The sequence below is a fragment of the Sipha flava genome, unplaced genomic scaffold (genome assembly GCF_003268045.1).
Source record: "Sipha flava isolate LNK unplaced genomic scaffold, YSA_version1 35a_pilon_pilon, whole genome shotgun sequence".
Taxonomy (NCBI): Eukaryota; Metazoa; Arthropoda; class Insecta; order Hemiptera; family Aphididae; genus Sipha; species Sipha flava.
Genome location: NW_020273058.1, coordinates 2,082,906 through 2,101,228, shown reverse-complemented (window position 1 = coordinate 2,101,228; position 18,323 = coordinate 2,082,906). Strand labels below are relative to the sequence as shown.

At 30.0% G+C, this 18,323-nt stretch overlaps 1 protein-coding gene across 1 annotated transcript; it reads left to right on the top strand.

The window, feature by feature from the left end:
- The first annotated feature begins 382 nt into the window (after positions 1–382).
- Positions 383–3,317, top strand: LOC112687603. Its single transcript, XM_025560400.1, has 9 exons — positions 383–578; positions 662–757; positions 856–921; positions 1,012–1,591; positions 1,658–1,836; positions 1,906–2,396; positions 2,494–2,614; positions 2,680–2,853; positions 3,026–3,317. Exons 1-8 carry the CDS (start codon positions 383–385, stop codon positions 2,814–2,816), a joined length of 1,866 nt encoding a protein of 621 aa, XP_025416185.1. The 3' UTR covers positions 2,817–2,853; positions 3,026–3,317.
- The last annotated feature ends 15,006 nt before the right edge of the window (positions 3,318–18,323 follow it).

Sequence of the window (18,323 nt, the reverse complement as noted above, 5' to 3'; positions counted from 1 at the left end):
GTTGATCCAATTATTTTACTATTTACTAATTACTCGCTAGTTGAAATATATAAGAATAAAGTAGTGTTATGACATTTCGTGGAGTTTTGTATTTAATAAAAATCAAATAAAAACTTATTGTTAACTGGTTCAAACGAAATACAATAAATAAAAATATAAACAAGTATGATTTATAAAATTTGTTTAGTAAACAATACAGCTTTGTTATTTCTTTACAGCATTTAGTTTTGCACTTAATACCACGGTATCTTGACTTACAATTTCAACGCTTTGATATAATATTCAATCAGTTCGATTTCTTATTATCATAATAACCGTAGAGCTACTATACTTGTATATTTTATAAATATACTTTATAATTTGTAAGTTTATATATTTCAAGATGAATAATAATTACATTCAATCTGCTACATGCAAAGGAGAAAATAGACTTCTGAACATTGTAGATCGATCGCAATTGATTAAACCGGATTCAATGATTTCGAATCATAGTGAAATGATAGCTCAGCTTAAAATGAAAATCGAGATTCAGCAAGCGACTATCAATACATTATTGTCAGAAATAAACGAAATCAAAAGTATCTGATTGTTAAAAGCTCTTAAAATTACAGAAATAATATCCACTTCTAATGTACTATAATAGCATAATATACTTTTGCAGTTAATTTTCAATTTCAAAGTAAGTTCAAGGACGACGAGTTGTCCCATTTAAGAGAAAAGTGTTCAGAGTTTCAAAGTAGAGTTAAAGAATTAGAAGGTATGTAACCAATTATAGATTTAAAAAATAATTTATCGAAATCTATAAATCAATGTACATTGTAAGGTAAAACAATATCAAACAAACGTTATTTTCAGATAATTCGATTAACAAATTAAATATTGATCGCCTTCAAAATTCATCAGAGAAATTAACCAAAGAAAGTAAGTCAATGCAGAGAAAAATCAAATAATTTGTTACTGAAAATAATTTTTTGATGTCAAAATTAACTGATGAATTTATAAATTGTCCAGGAGTATCGTTTGATGGAAACGAAAGTGATATCAGCGAATTGAATGAAGCTGATAAGAGTGAAAACAAAGATAACGAATGTTGCGAGGAATTTACTGAAATAGATGAAAATACTACTACTACTATCGCCGACGTCGTTTTGACATTTTTCACAAATTTCTTAGGTTTTTTCTTTATATTATTTAATAGAATTTTTTCTTATGAAGGTATCCAAAAAACCTCTGGTGCAATTGATGTTCAGCAAAGTCAAATACACGAATTGGCTGAATTCGATGAAAAGCTGTCTGTAGCCACCACCATTGATAGTATTGGCCACAAAACTACAGAAGCCAACCAAGTCCAGCCACTTCGACTGAGCAAAGAATTAAAGGAAAACAATCAGGATAATATGAATTGCGTATCGATTACAAGGACTACCCAGATAGATCACGAAGTAAATTTAATGGACAGTGCGAATTCTACATCCACTAAGGAAAACATCTGCAATGTAACTAATACACTCACGGGTTACAATGAGAAGTTGATTGCTGTCCAAATACAGGATCAAATAGAGACCGTCGATACTACTAGGAACAACCCTAAGTATAAAAAATAAAAAACAAAATGATATTAAATAGAAAAAATACGTAATATTATGTTTATTTTCAGACAAAAACTCAGAGAAAATAAATTAGAAGCATATTTCAAATCTGATCCGATAGGCGCCCTGCAAGAACTGTGTAGGTCTCGAGATTGGATACTTCCGAAATATCAGTTTTTTAAAGAAGGTGATAGCAGGACGTTCACATACTCGGTTGTGTGTACTGTATTGTCATTCACTGTCAGGGGTAAGTGATTGAAATAACATTTCTGTTCATGTTCGATAAATTATTAATGTTCATTTTTACCGATTGAAGTCAATGGTGTGCATAAAAAAATTGGCAAACGACAAGTCGCTACTGAAATGTATCACAAAATAAAAAATGTTACCAGTAGTAAAGTTGATTTGGCAAAATATGTCTCTGAAATAAATCCCAAAGGTAATGGGATAGTCAGCGATGAACGTGTTTTCACGTCTGCGGGATTCTACTCGAAACCGGACACCACAGATGTCGTTGACGCACCAGTATTTACTTTAGCTGATGAAACGGAGTGCATAAAAATTAACAAAGATTCAGCATTTAAAACGTGCAATGAGGTCTTAAGTCACCCAGCGTCACTTAAAGAACACGATAATGGTCGTCCTATCGTCATTTCAAAATGCCTTAATCGCAATGAAAATCACGAGTCATCTGTAAACGAATCGGTTATCGTCAATGAAGACAAAAAATCATTATTTGCTTCTGTAGACGCCGATCTCGTCGAAAGATTTCGACTATCAAATAATCCTGGTTTGCGTAAATTGAAGGTAATTACATTTGTTTTATCTAATCGTAACCATGGCATACGAGTGATACGTACAATGTAAAACGTGATTTATGTGTACAATTGTTATTATGTCACAGGAAATTAAAACAATAGACATGCTTACGGTTCCATCGAATGTTTTGTTTTTGCATCAAATCGCCAGAGAAGAAGAGCTAATATTGGATTATGAACTTTTTGAATGTTGCTCACTAACGATTAGTACGATTTCCATACAGACATTCATAGTGTAACATTAAACAATATTATTATCCATATACTTACAGGAAAAGATTTTACGGGTATTCAACTTACGGTAAACCATTGTGCACTAACGGTCGTTGGCTTCGGTGAAACGATATTTGACAGTCAAGAAGATGCGGCTTACGAGTGTTTGAGTCGCTTCAAATTGATTCTAGAATAATATTCTAGAAGTACGATCAAAGCAGTAGATTTCTCTAGTAAGTTTATATAGATTATTATAAACGAAAATAATACTTAACCAAACTTATAAAATCGCTCATTATCTATTACGATTTACGTTAAGCGGCCCAAATTCAAAATTGAAAGTATTTTTTACACCTTATATGTTAAATTTCTTTGTAAGTACTAATATATACAATTGTATAATAGCAGTGTGGCACGAGCGGATTAAACGGGATTACTAAAATTCATCGATTGTATGCGTTTGGATTATTCTGTTCAACAATAAGATCCGTTAGCATTTAAGATCATCAACATCAAAACCATATAAAAACAATATAAATTGAAAATATCGCTAAACCCATTATGTGATCATTCAACCCCCTTAGGGTAGAATATCTCACTTCTTATCGATATCTACTTGTAATAATTTAATCACTGTTAACTATAATAATGAATTGTTAAATAACACTGTTATTGAATAAATGATAGTCACTATTCACATTTGTAATTTATTTCATAGATATATTATGCAAATAATAAAAAAATCTACAATTCATCAATAATATTTTAAATTTTTATAATAAATATATATTTGTTTTGATGTGGTCTGTTTAAGACAACCAGTGTTGGGAAAGATAACCAATAATTTTATCTAGATTAAAAATAAAGATAATGACTAAAGGCTTATATAAGATAAGGATAAAAGATAAAAGATAATTATTTAAAATAACATTTAAAGTCTGACTCTTGACTATATTTTTAAAATAACTCTTTTATTTAATGCCTTAAGGTTTGATGGAATATTCTTATTATTCTTAAAAGTAAATAGGTTAATAAATGATTATTATTTAAATTACTATTTATTATACCTACCTATATTTCAATATCTGTACAAGTAGTGATTACTAAGTGGCTTTAGATTATGTATTTGTATGTATTAAAATACATAAGATAAGATAGAGTATAGAAATATAATAGTTATAATATAGATTACTAGATACTAGCAAACAGGAAAGAAATAACAAATACTTGGAAAATTATATGACTGAGTACATTAATGAGCAAATTTTGCAAATTTGCAAATCAGTGGTTTTAAAATGTATTTATTATATTTTATTATTTGTATTTCGTACACCTAAGTGATGATAAGTTAACTTCCAAATCAATGATTTAAAATTGTATATTTTTATCATTTTTTTTTTTTTTTTTTTTAACATACATTAACGCATATTAACCAAGCCTACTTTTAAGCTGACAGTCTTAAGTCTGTAAAATTGAGAAGGAAAATGTGCGTAGCGAAACGAAAACGAATTTGGCTATACTTAATAAAATACCTTTTTCAGACGAAAACCAATTCGGCACGTGGGATTGGAGCTCGGGAACCAATTCGGTGCCAGCCAACGAATTGACAGTAATCTTAACTAAGATAAGTTATCTTTCCGTCGAAGGTCGAATACTTAAAAACTTTCGCAGATTTACTATTATATTTATATTTATTCGCCAACAATATTATAGTCTATCAATAAGTTTATAATCACTATTAATATACTTATAAGTTGGATGGAAATTATGATTTTATGAAAAAGTGGTGATGTAGATTAAATTTATATAAATATAATATATTATATAACATTTTTGTTGCAAGAAAAAATCTAATTGAAAAAAATGAAAAACACATTTTATGCATATTTTAATTTTTAAATAAATACAAAGGATCTAATATTGATGTTTTTCTGGGAGGGGTCATTATCCTCCCCCTGGATCCGCGCCTGTGGTGCTGTAGCACTGGGGGCCCGGATCCGACCAAAGCAATTAAGTCATATGTTTTACCCAATTATTACTTAAATATAAAGAGTCCTTGCTCCTCTGCGGTCCTTGATTTTTCTCCACGGCCCTGAAGTCAGGAACCGATCGGTAAATTGAGCCGCTTAAACATCAACACCCAAACTAAAATAGGTTCTACATGTTATAATACAAATTTATAAATTTTCCATACGATTTATTTAATAAATGATGAATGATAACCGATATTTTCATGAAAATAAAATGTATTTTATTATTATTTTTATTTTATCCGTGTCCACGTGAGTCTACTATAATTTTATCAATTGCGACTTTGTAAGTTGTATATACTAAGTACAATCATAGATTAAATATATTCTAAGGGCATATTTAAGGGGGAGCTACAGGGTGTTGTTGTCCCGGGCGGCTGAATATGAATATGAGAGAGCGGCAAATTTGTTTATATTTTTAATATTTAATGATCTAATATTTTTGAAGTGAAACTTCTTTAGAAAATAAAAGTGTATCTCAAAAAAAATATATATATCGTCAAACACGGCGTCATGACACCACACACACACACACACACACACACACACACACAGAGAGGCGTCATTTTAATTTTTGAAAGGATGGGGCAACTGATTAAATTTACCGACTAAATAATATTTAAAAAATTATGGTTACCTATATATTTAAATATTTAATATTTATAGACGATAGACCAGGGGCGTATTTAGACTTACTTCTAGGAGCTGGGCGATGTGAAACTTATGTTTTCGATTTGCCTAATAATGCTATATTTAGTGTAGATGATGTACTTCACAGTTTATCATCTTTCAAAAACGTTTGGCCTTGATGGTCTCTCAGTACATTTTTTATTTGAGTTAAGATCAATTATTGGCCATCCGTTATGGCTTCTCTTTAGAAGATCGCTCGACGAAGGTATTTTTCCTTTTATGCTCAAATTCAGCTCAATTACACCTATTCCCAAATCGGGTAACCTAATAATTGTGTCTAATTACCGACCCATTTCCGTTCTATCTCATATTTCCAAAATTTTTTAATCTTTAGATTTTTAATAATACCATATTATATAATAATAGTGATTAATTTTATTAACTTCTAAATTCTAGTACATAATGATTTGATATTACCTACCTATTTATAATTCATTAATGTTAAACAAAAACAACTTCACGTTAATGATTGTTAGTTACCAACTCGTACAAATTGGTATGACAAATTAATAACCAGACAACCAGTCTCCAGCCTCAAGACGTATTTTGTTACCAATATTGTTCTGTCATTCTTAGTTTACTAACTGATCAATTGTTGTTTACATATTTTTAATGTATGATAGTATTTGTTGAATGAGTCGAAATGGGTAAAATGTTTCGAATTACAAAAATAATAATTTTGTGACTGATTTCCGATTTTATAAAAATTTTATTATTAAAAAAAAAAGTGGTACCTAAATAGTTCTATGTCCTATAATACTGTGTTTTATATAGTTCTTAGGAGGTAAATTTGATAATAAGCAATATATTGTAATAATTACATTTTCAAGGACTAAGTTACACGATGGCGTTCCAAAAAATTAAAATCAAAATATATTTTATACTTCGACAAATTTATTTGTTAAATAATTAAATAAATAAATAATAATAAATAATAATAAATAATTAATTAATGAGTTAAAGAATTTCAGATGATCATTAATAAACACCGACTGTAAGTTATGATGTAAAATAATTATTAAAAAAGTTTAATTGTTATGAATGTGCTCTTATGGTGACATTCTAAAAATGTTGAACAAAACTAGTCAAACGTTACAATTCGTTGCGATTGATTTAATCACTGTAATTCAAATATATGTAATATATTAATACATTATGTTTAATCTGCTCGAAAGGGAAGTAAACTTCAAAAATTATGAAATTTCTGCTAAAAAATTATCTGTAATAAATATCTATCAAGAACATGAAAAGCGAAAAATAAAACGAAAATTACAAAATAGCGAAAATAGATCGAATAAAGTTACTTTAATTTTCCCAGAAAGTTTTACTATAAAGACATATTTTGTTATTCATCTTAATAAATTTATCGCTCCGCTTAGAATCAAAAATATGTTATTCTTTGTTAAGAGTAATTTACACTTTTTTGGAATAACAACATAAAATAAAATAATATTACTAATTTAATTTAATTACAAATTACATTCTGACTTGTTATAGACAATATAGATAGAAAAAACAATTAGTATAATAAATAATTATTATTCTTATAGATACTAATTTAATAATATTTTCAACAAACATTATTTCTGATTATAAATTCTGATATTTTAATAATTATATAAATATTTAAAATTAAAATGTTTATTTCTATGCTATACTTTTAGGTAAGAAAATGGCTCAAACCGATTTTATGTTTTTTTTTTATTTTTTATTTTTCGAGTCGGGGTGACAGATCATTTTACTAGTAAATAAATGTATAATCATCATTACATGTAGACTAACATAAACATATAAATTAACAAAACTTCATCAGGTAACTATATAAATACTAAAACAGGTGTATAAAATAAAGAAGAGTTAATGTACTAAGTAGATATTGGTAATTATCATAATGGTAATGGTAACAACGGATGATTTAAGAGGTAACGTATGAAATTATGTTTTTAAATTTCGTCACTCCAAAATTTTACCATCCTTATGGCCTTGTTATTTGCGGTTTGTAAGTCTGTTACGTCACATTTTACTGGGCATTCATAGCAGTTTAGCAGGTGCGACATTGTTTGAGTCTCTCCGCATACACAGCCCGTGTCTTCCTTCCCATCGCTTATTCCCCATTTTTTTAGGTTCTCCCTCAAACGTCCTACTCCTGTACGTAAGGGATTTAATGTCCTCCAAATCACCCATTTATTGTCGTCATCAGGGTAGCTTCTCTTCGACTATTTGCCTGATATCCACCTCCCACAATTTCAATCTTACTGTCTGTGGGTTATCTTCTAATTTTTTCGTGCATTTTAGAAAGCTCTTTCTTAATTTTAGTCAGAAATCTTCAACTTGTGTGTTATACATCAGGTGTCTTTCATCCATAATCTGTTTCGTCCGTTCTATGTCACTAGCAATTTGTCTACGTATATATAGTGGAGGTATTCCTGCTAGAGGGTATAGTGTGTCTATTGGTGTCGGCTTTAAACAGCCTGTTATATGCGTACCGTTTCATTTAACGCAGTATCAATTTATTTGGTGTGTGATGATCTACCCCATACAGGGCATGCATATTCGGCCACCAAGAAAAATAGAGCTAGTACAGAGATTCTAACTGTTTCGGGATGAGCTCCCCATTTTGAGCTAACCAGTAGCTAGCGGATATTTTTCGTTTTAAGGCAAAACAGTGTTCTTTGTAGTTAAGTGATTATCAAGGTTAACATCTAAATATTTAGGATAGGGTGTGTGTTGTAACTTAACTCCTTCCCAAGTGATGTCCAGTTTTCTAGATGCTAGCCTGTTTTTCAGAAGGAACGCACATACTTGAGTTTTCAGTGGGTTAGGTTTCAGCTTTATACTTTTGTAGTATGTTGTTGTGGTTTTAAATAAAGACTCCAGTTTAGTTTCTACTCCTTTAAAGTTGTTATCTTGAACTACTATCGCAGTATTATCAGAGTAGATGAAATGCCTGGCACCTGAAGTGATTGGTTGGTTGTTCGTATAGATATAAAAAAGAATTGGAGCCAGGACACTGCCTTGTGGAAGTCCATTTTTTTACTTTCTCTATCTACTTTCCTTGCTTCCAAGAGTCACGTAGTATCTTCTATGTTGAAGTAGTGCCTGTATTATCTGCGTAAAACCTTTGTCTTTAGTTAGGTTGTAGATTTTCTCGAGTAAAATTCTGTGTGCAGACTGTATCATAGGCTGCTGTCAGGTCTATTAGGGCTACTCCAGTGATATATTTATTTTCAAAACCGTTTTCAATAAACTGGGTCATATTTAGTAACTGTCCCGTACATGATTTACCTTTCCTACAGCCTGCTTGTTCTTATATCAATTTTTCGTCAATATGTTCCATTATGCGATTGAGTACCGTTCTTTCGAAGGCTTTGTATAAGTGACATAAAAGTGATACAGGCCGGAAATATTTGGGACTTGTTGATTCTTTACCTGGTTTTAAAAGAGCTATTATATGAGCTTTTCTCCAAATTTTGGGTAGTTTGTAGGTAGATCTTATTTCATTAAACAGCTCTAGTATCCATTGTTTGGTCTTGGGGCCAAATTCCTTAATTTGCTCAACACACATATCATCCAGCCCAACGGCTTTCCTATTTTTAAACATCTTTATGGCTTCGTTTAGTTTTTCTATGTTGAATTACTCTTTGAAGTGCCCATATTCTTCATATACAGTTGAGTGTTTTTTCTCGGTTCTCTTGTGGTTTGTATCCCTCTGATATTTTCCGTTTAAGAGAAGTTGATGCGCGATTTGATCTGGTGTAGTTTGACTTGTGAATTCCTTTATTTTGAATCGTTATTTAGATTATTCATTAAGCCCTAGGCTTTATGGCTACTGTGTTTCATATCTATGCTTTCTACTAAATTTATCCAATTTATTTTCCTTTCTGTACCTATTGCTTCTAATGCAAATTCACCTTTATTTATGGTTTCAAATTTAAAAGGGTCCTTCTCATACATTTTGGTGTATATATTCATGTGTTCTATTAGCTCTGAAGAAAGGCTGGTTATGTATTCTATTCTACAGCCCCTTGGTATATGATTTCTCGATACTCTTTTATCTATATTCACAGAAGTTTCGTAATTTTCTGTGGTTGGAGCGATTTTTATGATCTCCGAATCCAGTTCGGTTCTGAGGTCATTCCAATTAGCCTTTCTAAAATTAAACCTTCTTTTCATTGGAACTATAGTGGTTTTAATGACAGCATTTATTGAACACACAATTGGTCGGTGTTGGGTGCGCGGGATTGGTTTTTCTACTGTCTTAATGCACTGCTGTCTAATAGTTTCACTGACTATGATCAAATCTGGGTTATACCCCCTTTCCATCTAACACTATTGAAGGATGGAGATAGCTTAGAATCATGTATGATCGACAATTGGTTTCCATCTGCCCATTGTTCAACTCGGCCTCTATCGTAATTTGTATTTTCATATCCCCATTTTATGTGATGGCTATTGAAATCACCAGTTATTATTTTTGTTCTTGAATTTTTAAAATTATCAGGATTGTGGAAAGTAAATGAAACATTTGGTAATTTGTATAATGATGTAATTATGCAATTAGCTAATTCTATAGTTAAAATTTCTATTCCTTCAAAATTTGTTACATCTGATGACTTTATTTTCAACATGAGTTTGGTGAAATTCAAGTGGTTGGCACTTCCATGTTTATCATGTGGTATTTCAGCTACCAATTTCATTTCTCGGATTTTTGGTTTATACCATTCGTTGCTTCTATGTGTTTCCTGTATACAGATAATATCGCATAGTGTTTCCTTGCATAAATTTGCTAGGAGTATTTCCTTGTTACTAGTTAAATCCTCGATATTTATCGAGGTTATCGTCAGGGCTGGCCCTGAGAAAGGTCTTTTTATAGTTGACTTAGAGTTTTTATTTATCATGTGTGGTCTAAAAGACCTGTGCTCCGTGGTGGAAAGATTAGCCGTTTAGTAATAGTATCACTAAATCGTTGCCTAGGATGTACCGCGTAGAGGTTCTTTCCGTATACCCTATCGATTTTATGTTTAACTTATATAATTATAGGGACCCGTGAATTTATATAAGTTCTGCAAACTAATTTAATTGTTCTCTTTACTTATCTGATGCTGACTGTACTTAATATAAGCTTAACTTAATTATAACCTGAGGTTATCAAATTTTATTTCATGAATCTTTGATAATTCTTTTTCCATTATACTATAAGTATTTATACTATACATTCTATTTACTTTTATTATTCAATAGCTTGTATTAGTAACACTTCAATCTTCATAAACACTTCCAAACATTGTATAATAATTTCAACAGACAATGATATATAACAAGGATATTTAAATTATTATTATTATCTTTAGTTATTTAAGTTAAAGACGACTCATCAGCGCTAAAAACTGTTTAATATAGGTAATTTAAAATATATTCCGGAATAATACGATTCGGATGAATACGTTTCGGGCAAATACGGTTTTCGAAGTTTTAATTCCGGTGAAATACGGTGCGGATGTTGTATGTGATAAGAGAATCTCAATGATGTTGAAAGGTAAATTGTACAGGAGTGTAGGTGAGACCAACTATGCTATATGGTTCAGAGTTTGGGTAGTTGACAGAAGAATATAACAGAGTATAAGTGTTGTGGAAATTAAAAGTAAAGTATCTAAATATGATCATAATAATATGACTTGTGTGTGTGTGTGTGTGTTTATAGTGTTTATACAAACTATTAATATGATTTCTAAGTCAAAATTCTAAAATATAAAAATGTTAAAGAAAAAACCGTGTTTCATGTAAAAGTTAATTTACCATCCCAGGTTCATGATGGGGGGGGGGTGGGGGGTTCTGACCCCCAAAACCTTCTATGGATACGCCACTAATTATTACGATTTTCCGAGCAAATATTTTCATTAGAACAAGTCCAACAGAAACCGCTGGAGTTGATGAAACCTCGAGAACCTCCTCTACAATTTCTGAAATCTGAAAAATACATGAAAATTATTAATTTTTAATGTTTTAGATTTATTAGTAGTTAGTTATTTGCAAGCTCGGATTAACACGTTCAATGCCGATGCCTATTTGTGGTTCCAATACCGCGTCGCCGCAACGATTTGATGCTAGGTCAATTACGCACTGTATACAACATGGTATACACATACGTGGATATCTAATATAATTTTCAGTGCTCGAAATGGAAAATTTTCTGAACCGGAACGCTTTTTTTTTGAGTACATATCATAGAATTGGGGGCTTCACCCAACTAAAATTAAAATTTCTTCTTCCTCAAATACTAACCCTTTTTTAATAATATATAAGTTTTATCTACTATTTTATGAAACTCACTTTAAAATTTCAGCCCTTTTAAAAATTTAAATATATTTTTATCTTCTTTTACTTACGAATATATATGTATATATTATATAAAATAAAAATATAAATATAAAATGTTTAAAGAACTACTTATAATTTATAAACTTATTTTTATTTAAATTTTATATTTATAACTCAAAAAGTACAGCATCAATACAATTTTTTTTACAATAACTTCCACAATGATTCATATGTCTTATCACACTTTTGGTTTCTTTTACGACTTGCGGTATCATCAGCTGAATGTCGACCATTCAATAACCAAGATCGAACGTATTTTTCTGGTTCGAAATTCGTTAGAGGTGGTCCAACACAATTAATAAATAAAAGAGCAGCAACAGTTTTTATATTTAATGAAGTTCTTAGTGGTGACATGATTTCGTTCATAGAACTAAAATTTCGTTCACATTCGCTAGTCGATACTGGAATCGTTGCAATTGATTTATAAAGAGGTTTCAAATCTTCTGGAATTTCCTTTTTGCCCAAGTCCATTTTATAAATTCTAAAACTTTGAATAGTGCTCTTTTCATCAATTTGAAATTGTTGACATAAATTACGAATATTACAGTCACCAAATTGTATGTTTTCTATTTGGCCATCATTCGAAAGTGGCCAATTTTTTGGATTCAATTTTTCAATATTATCAAGTAAGTTTTTAAACGTTTTTTCATTGTCTTGGCGATGTTTTTCATTACGACTGACATTTGATGAACTGGAAGTCATCATTCGAGATTTTAAATTATTAGCTATGCTTTTGTAAAATTGTGCAGAATTTATTTTAGGAACATTGCCACTGTGTAATATTACATTTTTATACGACATTTCGTTCTTTATTTCTTTTAATGCGTTAGTTAATTTTGGACCTGGATCGGTTGCCATAGAATCTAATACACGTATTGTTGTTCTTATAGATTTATCAGCGTCTACTAATGTAATACTACGTTTTTGTAAATATTCTGATAAATCTCCTAATTCGTCTAAAGCATCAGACATGGTATTTAAATTACTAACAAATTCTATACTTGTTATCATTTTAAACAATCCACAGTATTTACTTCTTTTTTTAGAGTCTCTGGTAGAGTCCATTGACGCCAAGTTGAAATGTTCACACAAAGCAGAAAAATTATTTATGACTGCATTAACTGTCTGTTTGCTTGATGCTACCCATCGAACTGACAAAATTCTACCAATTTTCAAAATTTGTACTTCTAATGAACTAGCAGCTTTTTTTTAACTCGTTTTGGTTTTTAGGTGACTGATGGAATATAGTATAAAGTTTATCCATAAATATTTTAAAATGGTTTATACCACAAACTTCGCTAATAACATCACCTACTGCCAGTTCCAAACGGTGATTTGAACAATGCCAAATAATTAATTTAGGAAATTGAATTTTAAGTCCCGTGGCTACTCCCGAATCTTTTCCGATCATAACAGAAGCTCCGTCACATGCAAAAGCAATAAAACATTCATTTAAAAAAATTTGATCAAATCCGTGTCCACCCAAACAATCAAGTAATGATTTAGTAATAGTTTCAGCAGAGGTATTAGGGAGTTCAATTAAGTCAAGATTAAAAGTATAAGGTTCACCGGGAAAATCTTCAATAAATGCACGAACAACAACTACTAATGTTGTTAATTTACTAAGAGTAGTTGATTCGTTGATTAAAATAGATATATTTGTTTTAGTTAAAATTATATTTTGGCAAATAATTTTTTTCATCTCTGATGCAATGTGGAGTGCTATATCCGCACACTTTTTATCGGAATGTAAAATGTTTCCCATATTTATACCATTTAAAACTTGTAAATCTATTTCATTTGGTAAATCAACAAAAGGCCTTTGAGTTTTTACAATTTTATAAACAGTTCTAAAAACTTTTTCAGTAGTAGAGAACTTTGATTTCAATGCATTTTCGAAACTTTTCTATTTGTTTTTCTTTTGATTGTTCATGTAATTCTACTGCTCTAAGATGAGCGTCAGATTTTTTGTGTTCAAATATTTTTTTTCTCAAACTAGACATTTGACTTTCTTTTGACTTTCCATTCGAAATTGTAGAACAGTCTTGCCAAGGTTTGGAAAAGCGAAGAGTTTTATCAACAACAGATAATCCTAAATTTGTTATATTTTTACAAATCAAACAACCTAATGCTTTATTTTTAACTACTAGCCACTCATTTACAGTCTATATATTTTCGTACTGACCTTTATTCCAACATTCGGGCAAATCACTAGTTTCGTGAAGTTCCATATTTTTATTTGATTCTTTATTAGATGATGTATGTTCACTTTCAACGCACAGTTTTTTATTTGTCGAATTATCACATTCATCATTGGACTTAGAACGTTTATTTACCCAATTTAGTATGGAAGAACTCATATTTTTCGCACGGAATAATATATGCTATAAACTAATGTAATTAATGATCAGCAAAATATAATACATGTATTACTGCAGCTTAAATGATACTAAAAGCTAATCAAAACATACGGGTATCAATATGATCACATGATTTGCTGCCACTCAGAAAAATCAAAACTTTTACGTTTGATAAAGAATTTCCGGTTAACTTGCGGGAACGTATGTACAAAACTGCGGGCACGTGGGGATGTCAAACCGTCGTATGGTGCCGTTCCATAGTATTTCTTATCGTACGTTAAAAATACACATAGGTGCGTATCGTGTGAATATAGACAATAACTACACTATCGGCGGACAACGATTATCTAAAGATAAGCAATAAATTTACTAATGCGTTGCGGTCGTTTGTCGTTTATTAAATATTTTACAATGCACAATTCTGCAAAATGTTTAAATTTTACAGAAATATGGTAGGTACAGTAAAAATTTGTTTGAACCGGAACGATAAACGTATTTTTTTTTACGAACCGGAACGCTAAAAATTTTTTTGTCATGAACCGGAACTGCGTTCCGGTGCGTTCCGGTCCATTTCGAGCCCTGATAATTTTAGATGTAAAACCTATACAAATATTTTCTGATAATTTATAAATAATATATTTACCTAATAACATGTAATAATATTTATTAAGCGATAATATGCATTATATTTATATTAGAATTATAATAATAGTAATAAAAGCCACTCCGTCTACAATTCCGGGTAAAATTGAATTTTATAAATAATATCTTTAATTAAAGATGTCAAATAATATTTATTTCTTTATTAGACGACGATATGCAATTTATGCTGGTATTATACTAGTAATAAAACGAGCTCCGTCTCTTAATTCCGGGAAAAGTTGAAATAACAGATGTATTTTTAGACCTAATATTTACCGAAAGACCGAATTTATATTTTGAACTTACCTTTTCTCCGTCTTCATCATAGTTCTGAGGATGACTCGAGCTGGCAAGTGAACATGTCTCATCATTTATGTCAGGACTTACATTTAACTTCATATAATCAGTCATACGACGTGATTTAGCAATAACTTCTTCGTTCCTCTTGTTTTTTTCTTTTGCTATTTTTCGTTTGTAACTTCCGCTTTTATATTCTTGTTTTTTTTTTGTGACGATCTAATTGTATTTTATGGCGATGCATAATACTATAAAAGTTTAGCTATTTATGAATTTAGATGGTACATCGAGTCATTAACTATTAAGAGTGTCAAAGCCAGTACATTTTTAGTAAAAAAAAAAATTAACAAAAACTTTTAAATGTTTCTCTACGAAAGAAAAGAATTGGATCGACGGATCCATATTTATGTGGAACGAAAATTATTTAAATAATAATTCGTGTATTTTTTAATGGTGATTTTGTGACAATTAGAAAAATAAACTAAACAATAATAAAAAAAATAATATCGTAAAATAGAATTATCTTTTCATAACTATTTGTATGTATAAAAAATGTTAATAAAAAAAAGATACATACTTTAATACTTAGTTAAAAAGATACCAAATTAAGAATATTTGAATATCAGTAACCGATATATTTTTATTTATTTATATAATTTTATAAAATAAAAAAATTTATCTTAAAAATAATAAATTAGTAAAAATTACCTGCAGGCAGACGGCAAACAATGTAGACTAATAGATAATTCTTTATCAACAGCGTCCAGCGATCAAAGTTGCAAATGACGATATTGTCATAAATGATAATAATATAATAATTTTGCCCATAGGCGTGTTTACGTACGAGTCGTTTTCAATGATGAAACAAGAAACGGTTCAGTCGGGGGAACGAATTAATAATAACAGCAAAAAAAAAACTAAACGTTATCGAGCGATAATCTACCGACGACGCGGTGTATGGGAAATTCCCATTATAATGTACACACGTACACACTATATACTATATAGTATATTTTATTACACAACACCAATTTTAGAAAACTGTAAATGAAAAATTTTTAGACGGAGCCTTTTTTTTTTTTTTTTTTAGTTGTATGATAGTGTGGTGAGGGCCCTGTTGTGGTGCGGGCCCATAGGCTACAGCCTATATAGCCTACGCTTAAATCCGGCCCTGCATACATAGAAATATATAATGATTGTCGGAAAATTAGTACGGTCGTTAAACACCTGGGTTTCTTAAACTATAAAAATAATAATGAAGCATATACACATAAGATAAGTACTGCATGACTTTGTAGGGATGTATTAATCTAGTCTACAACGAAAAATGACAATGTCAATAACGATGAATAAAAATATTGTATGGGTTTTATGCGACCTAGTATAATATATAGTACAACTGTAACATTCAACGAATTGCCACGTGCACAATGTACACTGCACATAATTTCCAATTTTGTAAATTTTGTTATTACTTATAAATTATAATGTAAAGTTTTAAAACTGAAAAGGGAAATGAACTAATGCTGTACAATAATTATTTGTATGTTATTTTAAGAAAAAATAATAATACTATTAGGTGGAAATGTTCACAAAATACAACATTAAAATGTCCGGAAAAAATTGTCGACAAATTTAATTAAACCCGTAAGTTTTAAATTAGTAATAATTTATATTATTATATGTATTGTAATATATAATGTAAGATGAAAACATTAATTTTATTTCAGTATATAAACTATTCAAATATAGTGTCACATAATCACATTTCAAATAGTAAAATTTGCGAAATAACTGTTATTAAACATAATACAAAAAAAAGAACCTTAGACCCACGAGAAACTCCTAGTTAAATGGTTTCGACCATCATGCACAATATTTCTTAAGATACAGTGGTGACACTTGGAAATTTGTCTTCCATAAAACGTAACATACGAAATTACCGACATAGAAAATTTGCCGATGAACCATTTAATGCAAATTTGTGTCTTCCCAACGAGTGGACAACTACGATGGGTGCTGAGGTTAAGCCAATTTTGATTTTTGATAATAAACAAGTTGATTCACGAATTTTGATTTTTGCCTCTAATTTCACTTTAAATTTTATCTTACGCGGAAACTTGGTTTATGGATGGAACTTTCAAGTGCTCCACTATAATATTCCAACAAATTTATGTTATACGAGGAAAGTATAAAAATAAAATCTCTACATGTGTGTATACATTTTACAAGTTGTTATTAATTGTATTCAAACTTCAAACAATCCAAAACCTAAATATATCATGATGGATTTCGAAATAGGAGCTTTATGTGTCACTAAACATGTATTTGATGAGTGTGCAGATTAAAGGATGTTTTTTTCACTTATGTCAGTCTATGTGGCGAAAAATTCAACACCTAGGTATAAGTTTTGTTTACAAAAATGACAAAAATATCAGAATAAATTGCGGTATGATTAATGCTATAGCGTTTTTACCTCTCAATGAAGTATCCAGTGGAATAGCTTATTTATACACAATAACTCCTATAGAACTATTGCTAGTGGCTAAATATTTTGATGACATCTATGTCAGTGGTACTAGTGGTACCCCAATGTTTTTTCCAATTTTGTGGAATGTATTCAACGTCACATTGAATGGTGGTGAACGAACAAATAACTATTGTGAAGGGTGGAATAATTATTTTAATAAGCTTGTAGGAACAGGCAGCCCATCATTTTGGTTAGTTCTTCAATGTATTCAACAAGATGAATCTATGATGCGAATTGAAAGTATATGGCATGAACAACTTAATAATTTAATACCTCGAAAAAAAAATAAAAATATGCTTCACTTCAATATAAACTTCATGAAACTATTACCAGTTATGTAAATAAAGAAATTAACAATGGATATTTTTTTTAAATTCCATAGGGAAACTATTGTAACTAGGTATTATAAACTATTGTAAATTTGTATTTAATTTTGACTATTGTGAATTTATATTTAATTTTAGACACGTTTTTTTACTAATATATATAAGGACATATTTTTTTACTATCATATTACTTTTGTGAACATATTTAATTTAATTTCGAACACATTTTTTGAACCACTGAAAATAAAATATTTTATAGTACCAATATTCCGCTTATTTCATTTCTTTTGTTCAAAACACAGTAACCGTACCAATTTTCCGTTAACAATAATACATAATATACAATACATAATATACAAAAAATAAAGTTTATAAGGTTCGCGTAATAACGATTGTCATAAACCGGGGAGGAGCCAGTGTTTCCCAACTTTTAATGAACCGTGAACTGAT